The sequence below is a fragment of the Ochlerotatus camptorhynchus genome, unplaced genomic scaffold, assembly GCF_037179485.1.
Source record: "Ochlerotatus camptorhynchus isolate MF236.1 unplaced genomic scaffold, CSIRO-AGI_Acam_v1.1 ptg000105l, whole genome shotgun sequence".
In the NCBI taxonomy this organism is placed as follows: domain Eukaryota; kingdom Metazoa; phylum Arthropoda; class Insecta; order Diptera; family Culicidae; genus Ochlerotatus; species Ochlerotatus camptorhynchus.
The window spans coordinates 786986-800465 of NW_027040595.1; the positions used below are offsets into that span (position 1 = coordinate 786986).

General features: G+C 37.4%; 1 protein-coding gene across 5 annotated transcripts in view; it reads right to left on the reverse strand.

The window, feature by feature from the left end:
• Window positions 1-6718: 6718 nt before the first annotated feature.
• ITP (ion transport peptide) overlaps window positions 6719-13480 on the reverse strand; it is a 101856-nt gene continuing 95094 nt past the window's right edge. For 4 of the 5 annotated variants that reach the window (XM_065219513.1, XM_065219510.1, XM_065219512.1 and 1 more), the window contains exon 3: window positions 9244-9805. In XM_065219513.1, the coding sequence (XP_065075585.1) occupies window positions 9682-9805 (124 nt within the window). In that variant the 3' untranslated portion in view covers window positions 9244-9681. Of the gene's footprint in view, window positions 8816-9243; window positions 9806-13480 lie in introns of those variants that run through there. The other variant, XM_065219511.1, reaches the window with a different exon arrangement.

Here is a 13480-nt window from a genome sequence, read left to right on the forward strand (position 1 = left end):
CAAACACCTTTTCAACGTCTAGCAAGACCATGGCTGACTTGCTGACTTGGAAACAGATTTGTTACTTCGGATGTTATTCATCAGCCGTACTAGCTGGTGATTGGAGGAGTGCCCCTTTCTGAATCCAAACTGTTCCGGAAGGAGAATGTTATTTTCCTCGACAAACTTGAGCAAACGATTGTGAATGAGTTTCTCGAACAATTTGCTCAGCGCAGGCTGATTGGTCTGTAGCTTGAAGGCAATGTTGGATCTTTGCCGGGCTTGCGGATTGGTATGATCTTTGCTACCTTCAAGATGCTTGGAAAGAAGTGCAGCTCAAAGCATCTGCTGTAGATAGAGGTCAAAAGTGAATACACTTTCATGCTGAGCCTCTTTAAGATTAAATTGAATATGCCGTCAAGCCGGGCAGCCTTCAAGTTCTTGTTCAACCATAATTGTATCCTCCGGTGGTACGTACAAGGGGAGGTATCTAAATTGTGGACGCATTGCGCAACTTAATCTTCGAGCGGACTTTCGATGTGCGAGCCAAGCAAATGCGATGTAACGACATGCTCGCCGATCGTATTGGCGTTGACGAGAGCTCTGTAACTCTTTACTCCTTGGAGAAATCTCATAAGTAACTGTCAGGCTATGTGTGAAACATGGCGGACTTTTTCTTATTTTCTCACTCCAATGCAAAACCCCATAAGGAACTGTCAAAATGTGTGTGAAGAAACGTCACTTCGGGACTGGTGTCAAGGCGAATTGGCTTTCTCCTTTCATCATCGCCATCATTTCCGACTCTGAGAGGTGGAACGGGTTTGGGATGAGTTTTCATGACCTTATCTACCTTCCAAAATGGTCTGGAGCGGTCGTCCAGATTCCGGACAATACGCCCGAAGCTTTCATTTTGGCAGGCTTGGAGCAGGTGCCACGTTGATGCCGACTTCAGCCATCACCAGTTGGTGGTCAGAACTGAGATCGTTATGTACGTCCGGCATGGATAATCCGATGTTCGACAGGAAAAAGTCCAGGATGGAGGAACTTCCCGCCGGAGAGATGAAAGTTGGTTCGTCCGGAAACTGCACAGTGCACAGTCCATGTTGTGCTTGATCGAATAAGAGGCATCCGTTCCGGGTACCAGAGTGCAGTTTGTGCTCTTTTTTATAAAAAGGATCGTTTCATTACCCCTTTTCTTTTGACCAATGAGCGCGCGCTGATGTTTGAGCGCTATGAATCGTCATGATAACGATTTTAGTATAGGAATGGAGAGTTATTGACGCTTTTCTTGCTTCTAATTTAAATTTGCAAAACTATTTGTTCATTTCATTTTAGAGATATGGGTTGATGCATATATTATGTCACGCTCTAAGGGGGGAGGGGGAGTCTAAGATTTTGTGACAAGCAATGCATTAGGTATAGGAAAAACGTCAAGATAGGGGGGAGGGGGTAATTTTTTGCTTGATTTAGCGTGACATAATTAATACATGGGCCATGGACCCAAAACGATAAAGTTCTCAGAATTTCGTAAAAATTAGTATTTTTGTTCCTTATCGCAAAATATTAGACCCGTATGTTTTATCTTGTCACCCTTCCATGTTAGGATAATCGAAAAATCGATTTTTACGATTATAACTTTTGAACCACTCGGTCGATTTCAAAGTTCAAAATATTAAATGGAAGGTAATTAAAAATACATTTTAGATATTGTTTTTTTTTTTTAAAGTTTTCATGGTTTGTAGACAGAGGTCATATCATTTTAAGGTATATTTTTTTGAAGTTATCAAGTTTTGGGTTTTTGCTCAATAGACTACTATGCGTCTCCATTGATTTAGAGTGAATGTAACTTGGTCACGACGCATGGTAGTCTAGTCGCAGAAAATTCAATCACGCTAAGTAACATCACCATCGGACAGACGAGACAGGTCAACATATATTAATAATATTGAGTTAATGCTTGTGATGAATCGACGATTGAAGCGAAAAGCGACTGTTACGTGATATCAAGCTATACCTGTATACCTGTATTTAGTTTCGCTAAAGAGCTGTCCACATCTACGGGGACAATTTTTGGTAGGTTTTATATCTCTTAGACCCCCTCCCACTGCGCGGACAATAAACCGTTCCTTTTATTTTTTTGAATTTGTATTAACCGTGGACATGTGCCAACCACCGAATGAATGGCAATCAGCAACGTACTTAGTCCCAGTACACAATGTACGATGTAATGTCGGCCTAAATGCCCCTAATTTGGGCCCATACATAAATTTTACAATCGACTAAATTTTCAATAGCGACCAAAAATATCCATTAGTTCCGTCCCAATGACGCGTTCATCTAGATAAATAGCAGATTTTTAGCGATTGGCTCAATATTAGATCCATAGACCAACATTAGAGCCATTTCCCCTACAACTGATTGTTGAGTGTGCAATAGGAGCTAATCTAAATGATGTGAAAAATGGTATTGAAAGCAATCTGAAAACTATAGTGCTGTTGCTTCCACTTCGGTGCTAAGATTGAAAATAGTGGACATGAGTGATCAGTATTCCTCCGATGTCTTCATTGATTACACATTTAGAAATTATCGCCAATTTCAGTAATTTTTACCGAAATATGAACAGCTGAACTGTTCGGAAAAATTTATGCAATTCAATCCAATTGCTTTTCAGTTACTTTGAAACTAAATCTCCACTAAAATGACAAGATTTGATCATTGAAACAAGATTGAACATGTACATTTAGAAAGTGACATATACGAGCGTCAATTTTGACATAAATTTGAGTCATAACAGACGCGAAATAGTTTGATCAAACGTACTTTTCGTCGAGCAACGAACTTTGCAGTCTCAGAGCACTTAATATTTGATGTCATGTTTGTTAACGTCTCATTTTTTTCGTCAAAGATGGATTCCATCACGTATAAAATTAGTAATTTCTAAGTGTGTAGTGTAACATTCAATACCGAACCGTTATTGATGGCAACTGTTTGAAGCTTATTTGGAAGATGCTTTGAATTAGTAGTAAGTTTTCTGGCTGAACGTCAGGGGTTCGTGAGCATTCCTGACATTGCTGAAAATGATGTTGCTAGTTGGGGTTGCTAGTGTAATAGCACCGACAAACCGAAATGAAACTTAAACTTAACTTTTGCTCGAAAATCTATCCCAACAAACAATTGCCTATTGAAGAAACGACTTCTTGACGAATTTATTCCACTTCATGCTTAATAATACTTGTACTATTTTTAATAATAACTTCTGTTCAGGATTTGTTCACACAAATCTGGAGAATTTATTCAACCACAACATCGAAATATTTGGTGTTGAATAAGGTATGTCTAGAAGCTTTTATTCGACTTACAAAAGTTGTAACAGAGCTTATTCGATCAAATTTTTGATTATTCAGCGTTTATTAGACATCTGTACTTCCTTAAACAGCGATGGTATAAAGGTGTATATAGACGCTTGATTCTCATGTGAAACAATGTTTAATTATTACATCATTATACATTTATTAAACGATTATTCAACTACGGGATAATTAATCCGAAAATAAGAACGGCACGAGCAGGGTTGTTCTCGTTAGTGTTGTTGTGTCACATTTTTTCTGTCGAATTTATTTACATACATACATACACACACATGTCGTTAAATGGGATTCGAACCATGACCTTCCGATCACCAGCCGCTTGCCTTGCCATCTGAGCTATCCTAGAATACATAATATGAGCAGCTAAATAAGCAATAAAAACTTGAATCTGAAAACCTATCAGCACTTCCAGCCGTAACTCTAGCTAATTCAAGGAGATGTAAGAATGATTAATTCATTCATAGTTGTTTAACATTAGACCAACGTTACCTCTCCATCTCTCTAATTTCGATGGAAAGGATGCTATTCTTTTCTATAGATCTATGAATTGGTAGTCGTGAGTGATACGATTTATGATTACGATTTAAATTAATTAGGAGTAGAACATAAATAAAAAAAAAGGGTTGAGGCTGGGATTGAACTCGCGACCTTCTACTTGGAAAGCGGAAACGGTAACCACTATGCTACCAATTTCGTTTTGTTATTAGTCTGAAGCACTGTTGTGGAATAATGAATGAATACGCCGTTTGTACAGCATGCAATTAAAACATGGACGCATAGTTGTATAAGAGCTATTATGCTGACTGTATTCACCTTTATTCAGCAATATTGTTAAGCAATGCAATGGAATTTAGTAATGGAGCTAGAAAACAATTATTAGACGTATAATAAAGCATGTTATTAAATCAATTGAAACAGTCGGATTAAAGCGTCAATGTATGTGCAAATTACACTTATTCAGTATGTTATTAGATCAAACTTCTGGTGTTGAATCAGGAAGACAGTCATCGTTTGTATAGATTTTAATAATTATATTAATCAAATCAGAGCAATCAGCGGAATAAAGACGCATCATTGATCTCAATGAGGTTTTCTGAGCACATAATTTGACAACCCGTTTTATTCAGCATTGTACACTGTTATAAAGCATTTATTCAATCCATATGCTTATTTGTGACTGTGAATTGTTTTTGGGCAGTGTTGTGGAATAATGAATCTAATACGTCGTTTATAAAATATTTACAAAGCATTCAACTAAAACATGGACGCATAGTGGTATAAGAGTTATTTTGCTGACTGTATTCACCTTTATACAGCAATATTGTAAAGTAATGCAATGAACTCTAATAATGGAGCTAGAAAACATTTAAAATACGTCTAATAAAGCATTTTATTAAAGCAATTGAAAACAGTCGAATTAAAGCGACAATGTATGTGAAAATTACACTTATTCAGTTTGTTATTAGATCAAACTTCTGGTTCTGAATCAGAAAGACAGTCAACGTTTATAAAGCTTTTAATAAGTAAATTAATCATATCAGAGCAAACGGCGGAATAAAGGCGCATCTATCGATCTCAATGAGCTTTTTTCAGCACATAATTCGACAACTTGTTTTATTCAGCATTGTACACTGTTATACAGCATTTATTCAAAGTGTATGCTTATTTGTGACTGTGAATTGTTTGTTGGGATAGCAGCCGATTCAAATGTGCAGCGATCCGATCTGTCAAAACCATAGGATTTTGTTATCTAGATAACATAATTTGTCCAGAATAGATCAGACTCAGACCAACTCAAACATTTTGCGCGCGTGTTCGTGGCTTAGCTAAACGTTTTCCGCGAACATGAAGACAGATGTCAGTAGTGTCAGTGTCAGTTTCTACTAGCATAGCTTTAATAAGATTTAAATAAAATGCTCCATTTGCAAAATAAAAGCATTTTAAGATTACACTCGTATGCCTCAACGAGGAAAATTTTGAAACCATCATCACTTTTATAGTTCTTCTATTCTCCACGAGTGCCAACTTTGATTTGCCAATAGTCATTCATGTCGGTTTGTCGGTGGTAATAAGATGCTTTGTTGATTGTTCATTAATTTCATGTAATACTTTTAGGTGGACAAAAAGGCGAATTAAGAGGTGCACGCCTGAGCTTTTCCACATGAATATCGCTGTGAAGCAACTGAAAATTGTTGAGGGAATTTATATCTGTAACTGTAACCAGTTCGTGTTTGTTTGCTAATTTGGTTAAGATGTCATACTTAATTATCTTAGAGAGAAATTGTCCAGTTCAAACCTTTATTTACCCAGGTGCGACCATCAGAACATCGATGGCCTTCTCCAAACTTCAGGCAAGACCTTCAACTTTATCAATTTTCCTAACATCTGGGCGAGACAAATTGAAGTTCTAAGAAGTATGCTAAACTTCTACAATACTCCCTGAGCTTCAACGAAATTCCCCGAAGTTCTACGAAGTTTGCTGAGCTTCTACAAATAAATTTTAAATAAAATCCCTACACTTGAATTATTACATTGGGGGTTGGAATGAATACAAACACAAATCTTATCCGTATTTCACTGGCTCCTTCCGATTTTAGACAGCAATTTATTGTTATTCAACTCTTCACTTAGAAGAAGATAGATTTTTTTTTTAACTTAGCGATAATGACGGGAATCGTTTGGAGACACTTTATTCAATTTCTGATTTCACCACATCATTATATCGGGATCCTTTTTACTTGGTATTTCATGAAAATTTTCTACAACAAATAACCCTAAGGATTGTCCCGTATCGTGGGTAGATCACCTTTTCGTGGTACGTTACGGGATGTAAGATCTACCACCGATTTCTGGTCCTGACTGCTTCAAAATAGGGCAACAGGATTTTTCAGTAATCAAAGGAACACACTTTGTATGCCTTCTTGATAGTGACAAGACTCGTCTTTGTCCACCGAAGATGACCTTGAAACAAGGAAAAATTGAGTTAGTTTGTCTTTATCTATGTGATTCCTAATCTTCTATTCGTTGTTCCCTAGTTTGAAGTGGTTAAGACTAGGGTTCTGATGCATGGTCACTATCAGTATCATTCCTTAATTGTGTTGCTAAGGAATCCAACTTTGACTGACAAAGGGGCGCGCCTTTGGAGGGTGTTCCAACACTCCGAAGGGTATAAATACCGGGACCTTTCAATTAGAATCGATTCCTTGCAATGAATGCAAGAATCACAACTGTATCAAAACCGAATACTTCATCATTTCTCAATAGTGAGGATATACAACAATAGATCAAATTACTGGTCGCAGTGGTGTTAGGTCCCGAACAGAGGAAAAATACCCCAAGGATTTCTTTCCGAATTGAAAAACAAATGACGGTTCTGTTATGCTCATTGATATTTCTTTTTATTGTTTCCCCGTATTTTCGTTTAAATATATGAATAATATCAGTTTTGTTTGTTCATCATTGTTCACAAAAAGGGTTCATTTTTTCAGATTTTTGTTTTATTTTGTTTTCTTCTGCATAGCTTTTCTCTCGAGAACAGCATTCCTCCCAGCAACAAGAATTATAAATAGGGCAACTTATAATTCGCTCTGGTTAGTTTTGAAGTTTTAGTCATGTACAAAAAATTAGAATAGTTTGTTTAAAAAAAATGGCAATCAACGAATGTTACAAATAATCCTTAACGTTAAAAACTATCAACTGGTGTATGTGTGTGTGTGTTTTGTGTTTCAGATGTTTTCAAAACTACTACTATAACTCGACTGTTCCATTGATTTCGGTTTTTTAGCTTGTTTAGCTTTCTTGTACGCTGCTTCGTTCGATAGTTTAAAGATAAATTATTCGAAGTGAAATAAGTTAAGTTACAGTTAGTGAAAAGATTGTGCGAGAAACTTAAAACGAGTCGTCTCTGATAACAATGATAATGACATGATGTTTAAAACAAAGCGGAAAATAGTGACAGTCCTTGATCGCACTCTCGCTATTAGTTATTATTGATGAGTTTTTGAGCCTGACAAAGTGATGAATTGAAACGATGCTCAGATTGACGTTGCTTTTATAGGAAGTCATTGCTCCGTTATATGGTTCCTAGCTATTTTGATCAAATCTGCACCCCAAAGCTTGCGTTTTGCGGTAGAGAAATGAAATATATGTGTTTGTCGTTTTCTATTACTTGATTAGACTATTTTTGAGAGAGAAAATACTGTCTTATGAGGAATGTTAATAATTTACACTTTCCTTGACATATTTTATACATTACGAGAAAAGTTCAGCGCACGTTTCGGGTACGTAAGGTTTGGTAATTTAGATTTGCGTGTTTGCTTTCCTGTAGCGCCCGGTTGTTCTTCTTATATAGTGAGAAGAAGCCAACTTGGTAATGAGTGTAGTTAGGAAACAGATGAAAAAGGTACAGATTATCAGCACTATCGAAACCCGACAATGAGCCAAGAAACAAAAAGCGATGGAAAGTGTTAATGAAAATGATTTCATCATACTTTTCAAGCCATAACAAATAAGGCTACTAACAAAGGTGAAAAATACAGAATCTACTTCTTACTTAACATTGATCGTTCGAGTTGATGTAATGTTTTCCTTCATCATAAATAACTAAACGTAAATGTGCGCTTTCTGGACTAGATTTTAAAGAAATATATTTTTTGAAAATATAAATACATAAGCATAAGATATTTTCAAGATACTCTAGAGTTTTTGCATGTCATTGAAGATATGATTTGTCTGAACAAAATGAACAATGCTCGCTCTTTCGCTCGCTCTCTCTTTCTCTCTGAAACACAGTTCGATTTTATACATATCTAATCTCCTTCTTTCGGTTAGGGGAATGTACCGAGAAGCCGGATGTGGCCTCGTTACGTTCCCCCAACTAGAAACACTTCCGGTCGGTACACATTTGCCTTGAATTTCATGAAGAACTAGGACTGAATTCGTTTGTGTAATTGTGTTACTAGTAACAATTCTGCAATAGAACCAACAATTACTACATTCCCTAACAATGTCTAGACATTTTTCATTCTGCCAACTTTCTCAGCTTCTCTCTAAGTTAGTATTGTTCGTTGTTAAACATTATTTATAAATAAATATTTATTTATCAGTTAATTATGTACACGTCGGCTTTCTCCCTGTCCTTCCTGTTCAGTCGCTGCTGTATAAGTTTGCTTTCAATCTATCTATAAACTGCTATGAATTTTCCTGTCTTTGCATGCAATAAGCAAAAAGTTTCAGTAGAAAAAAGCAAATCTTACCAAACAAATTGCCTACACTCACTGTCCCTTTGTGCGTTAAAAAAAAATCAATATTTGTCCATTAAATAAGAATACAGCTGCAGTTGAAGATCAAATCGATAGAATTACTTCTTCCCCAACATTTCGCGCCACTTCATGAATTTTTCCGTCTCCTCATCCAAAACCAGCGCTTCCACACAGGCCAGAAAGTAGTCCGTCCCGAAGCATTCCTCTCTGAAATGGAGAAAAAGGAAACACAGATTAGAAACTCAATTTGGAACATGTTTTTCTAGTTCAAAATCATCGCCATCAAAAATATGGTTCAATTACAGAGCAAACGGCGAAAAAAACCACAGCTGACATGTGTCAACCTGGACGCAAACTGGCGGCTGAATCGTGATGGATACAAAATTCACGAGCAGTGAATAAAAAATGTTCAAAAACGAACCAAAATTCAAAATTTACAAAAAAAAACTAATCTTATTAAAAAAAATAAAATAAATAAAAACACATACCATGTAGATTTGTAACGGAAAAGAAAACGGAAACTAAAAGAAACCGAATCCTTTCGCCTGTCCGGAATCCTGGTGGGTCGACTATCGATTATGGCTTCCCGTTGATATCTCACTGGCCCTCTTGTGCCTATCAACTAATACTTTTGATTTTCTTTTCCGGTTAAAAGATAGAACGTAACTAAAACAATAGAATTGCACAAAAATCGGCCACTGGACAGCTCTTCAAACGCTAGCCGCGATTGTCGGGTCGAGAATGGGTTCGTGATGATATTTACTAGAAGATGGCTTCGATGTTGGCACACACGTTTCTCTTCCCCAAACGGAGTCTGCTACTTATTTAACAATGGCTATTTTATCGATGATACTTCTGGTTTCCTTTTTCTTCTGCTGTGTTAATTTCTGATACTGTGGTTCAGTTGTTGTTGTCGTTGTTGTTTTTTTTTTTTTGTTAAGCACTTTTGCGCATAGATTTCTGCTAGCTAACCGCCTCCACCGGGTTGGTGTGTGGTTTTCTTAGAGAAATAGATCACTTGTTTGAATTCCTTAAAGCTGCTGCTGGCTGACGACTAGCTAAGCCGATGGGACTTATAACGTATTTGGATCCGCACCGTTTAGCACCTTGATGAATGGCTTTAACGTTTCAATCTCGTCCGTTAGCTGAAGCGCGTCTAAACATCCGCGGAAGTAGTCTGTCGTGAAGCACTGCTTTCTGGAAGAGAACGATTCGCCCGACGGCGAACAGGTTAGAGATACTCTGAATCTGCGAGGGGGGATATACAGCGTGTTGTTAGTGTAAAATACCTTGCTGTTGTTAGAAGGGGTTAGTTGGTTAATTCAGTTGCTGCAAAATTGGATGAAGGACATGCAAACACATATTCAAACATACGAAGGCTTTAGGTTGTTTCATTTTTTTGTGGCACGGTTCTTGTGTTTTAGGGGTGATGCATATGTATATTATGTCACACTCTAAGGAGGGTGGGAGGGTTAAGGATTTTGTGACTAACAATACATTAGGTGTAGAAAAAACGTGACGGAAAGGGGAAAGAGGGTTAATTTTTCCTCTATTTAGCGTGACATAATTGGTGCATCCGCCCCTTAGGGCCAACAACGGATTTTTTTTTTTGAATACAGATTTTTATTTTGAATATCAAGATTTTGAAAGTTTATCAACAATATTATATAAAACGGCAACACTGTTGAGCTATGAAGTTTTTCTACTCGATTTACCCGTTGCTAAAGTTTGTTTTTTCCCAAGTGAAAAATAAATATCCATCAGTTCAGGTCAATATTAGAGATGGGCTATCAGATCCGGATTCGTTAAAAAAAATCCGGATTAGTATGGAGAGTGAATAATCTACAGCTAATGTTTTATAGGAATCGGATTATCGACCTTTCGCTGTGTTATCAGTTCTAACAAACTCTACTTTTAGGCGCATTTTCGGAAGCAGTAGAAGCTAGAATATGAAATTTATGCCTGCAGTTCCTGAAGTAGGGGAGAACAGTACATAACGCACCCCCGGGGTAAGACGCACTTTTTCATTTTATTTTGAGTTTTTCTTGGAAGTTTTAATCCAATTCTAGGATTTATCATGCAGGATTTTGAGTTCAGATGCTATGCTAGAAGTGCTGCTTGATAAGACAACAAAAAAGTTACGCAAAAGCCATGAAAAACACAAATGAAAGTCAGCTGGTGCGTTCTGCCCAGGGGGTGCGTTGTATACCATTCTCCCCTATCTTACGAGGAGAATTGATAGCTAAAATTTCTGAGGATATGTGACGTATGGCTGACAACTACTTCGAGCAGCAGCTGAAGGTGTAGATCCTCTCCATGAACTGTATGGGACTTTGAATGCTAAGTAGCCCCGAACTCGAGTTCCAGTAACTCCGTGTTCTCAAACGTATTGTTATGATTCTAATATTTATTGTGTGTGGCAGGATAATTTCTCAAAAAGGGATTATACAATCTGTTTTCTGTTTATGGCCGTACGACTGCGCCCGTTGAATTAACACACGGCGTCTCTTTATCTAGGATTCGCTCCTCAAGCCGCTGCCATAAAATACTATCAAAGTTACACACCTGTGTATAATCCTTATGGGCGGGGTTGCATCGCGCTTATGAGCGGCGCGTTTCGACCGTAACCAAATGAGAATTTAACATAAGTGCGACAATACATTTTTTAGCATATTAATAGTATAAATAGGTGTCCTCCCTGCCTTGGCCTTTTTTTTTCTACGACTTGGTTTGGGTTCGCCTTTGCTAGCCTGGTTTAGATCTGTTTTGGAGGCCGTACTAATAGCCTAAAAATCTTGACATAAGTGGCATCGTCATTTGCGTTTTTACCGGAGCCGAATGATGATTTTTCTACTTGTTCCTTTTCTGAGATGATTCAAAAATCAGAATAAATGCTTGTGATGATGTTTGCGTGGTGGTATTTGAACTCGTAATCCTTGCTGTATTTTCTGCTGTGATCAAATTTGTTGTTCTTTCATGAAACACTCGTTTGGCATCGTTGAACCAAGAGAAAGGAATGACTCACGCGACTTGCTCATTTTACTTTCAACAGGACAGGTACTTGTATTTCATATGTACCCAAATAGGTCGTTTAATATTCGAGAACCGTCCATGAGAGCTTGAAATTGTAAACAAACGATCCCGAAAGTCACAACTTCAAGGTTGCCAAACTCATGGGATACAGATATTGACAACTTGATTGCCACACTTCGACACGTTCGGTACAACACTTGGTACAGCTTTTGGCACAGGTAAAGTATTCGGCACAGATTGAGATGTGCAGTGTTGAACACCCCTTGGATTATCCATTATCGTCAGTTCAGAGAAAAATAATCATTCTACAGCTAGTTCTACAGATTATTTGACAATCGCAGTTTTAAAAGCATGCTGTGGTTGTCAGTTGCAATACTAATTTTTTACTCAAATGACAGTATTATTTGGCTCGTTTGTTGTATGTCATTGCCAAACGATAACGTTTGATTCCCGACAATTACAAAGCAATTTTCATGAGATAGTAAAAGAAACTTAAGAGATATTTCCAGTTCGCTCTCACCGGATGTCGAAGTGTGTGTTGTTGATCACGAGATAATGCATAGTCGTTGAAGTTTTTGTAGCGATGTACATTGTTGTCATCATTAGAAGCAAAAATTACGAAATGATAGAAGTCAATTTCGTGAAATTATTAGATGCGAATGCGATTCTCATCAAAATGGAAGCAACGTAACGGATTTTTGGGGAGAAAGCGAATTTCATTAAGTTCAAATCGGAAAAAAAAAATCTGTTCGTTGCTGTTGAAAAGACAGCGGAGGTGCGCATGTGGCCTGTGGGAGCATCGTTCAACACGTGTGGGTGTATGATTTACCATTAAAAGGACCGGATTGCGATCTGGCATTGGTACTGGGAAAACACGGATTTGATTACATTATATGTCTTTATTAAAGAGACTTTCTTCCGTAAGCTGGTTCGTCTCTTTAAACACCAGAAAAAATAAACGAAAACACGGGAAAATTAACCATGTCATTTCTAAAAATTCCAGCGCAGCTGGTACCCGACAGCACACCGATGAACGAGGCGTTTGTGTTTGTAAAAGAAAAAAGAAATTCCACACACGATTCATTTCCTACATTAGAAGGGAGACATATTGTATGACGGGAACAAAAACAAGTGTTTCTTAAGTTAGATGGAGGGGCACCAGATGGATTATTGCCTCAGGCGGTAGTTCCAGATACAGCCAAACAAACAAACAAAATGTAGAAAAGCAACAGGATAAATGAATATTTTATTCTCCTTATTTTGATCTTAATTTAGATGTTTATAAGAGCGCTATTAAAGTTACAAATATAATTTCAAGTGAATTCTAAAGAGAATGCCAAGAGAATCTAATGTCTAAGGGTACAATGTCCTCTGAGAAGATTTTTAAGCTAATTCTGAGGATAATTCCAAAGACATTTCAAGAAGAATATAGATCGTTCTGAGTAGAATTTCAAGACTTTTATGAGGTGAATTGCATGAAAATTCTATTGAAAAATCAAGCTCAAAAATGATCAAATATGTTTCAAATATGTTTGAAATTGGGCATATGATTTCAGGCAATTCTTAATTTTTCAGCTAATAAACCTCAGATGTAAAATACGCTATTACTAGCTCAACATGAAATTAAATTAAGTAATATTAACAGTGCAATGCCTCGACGCAGCGTTGCCGGATGAGGGAGAGCTCACCGAAGTCCCTCTTGAGGATTGCTGGAGCAACGTGAAAGCAGCCATTAACAGCGCTGCCGTTGGGTTCGTGGCAGGCTTGCCAAAAGCTCCATCAAGAGTCATCAATAAGCCGAGATCCAGCATATTTTGATGATGATATATTTTGCTCTCA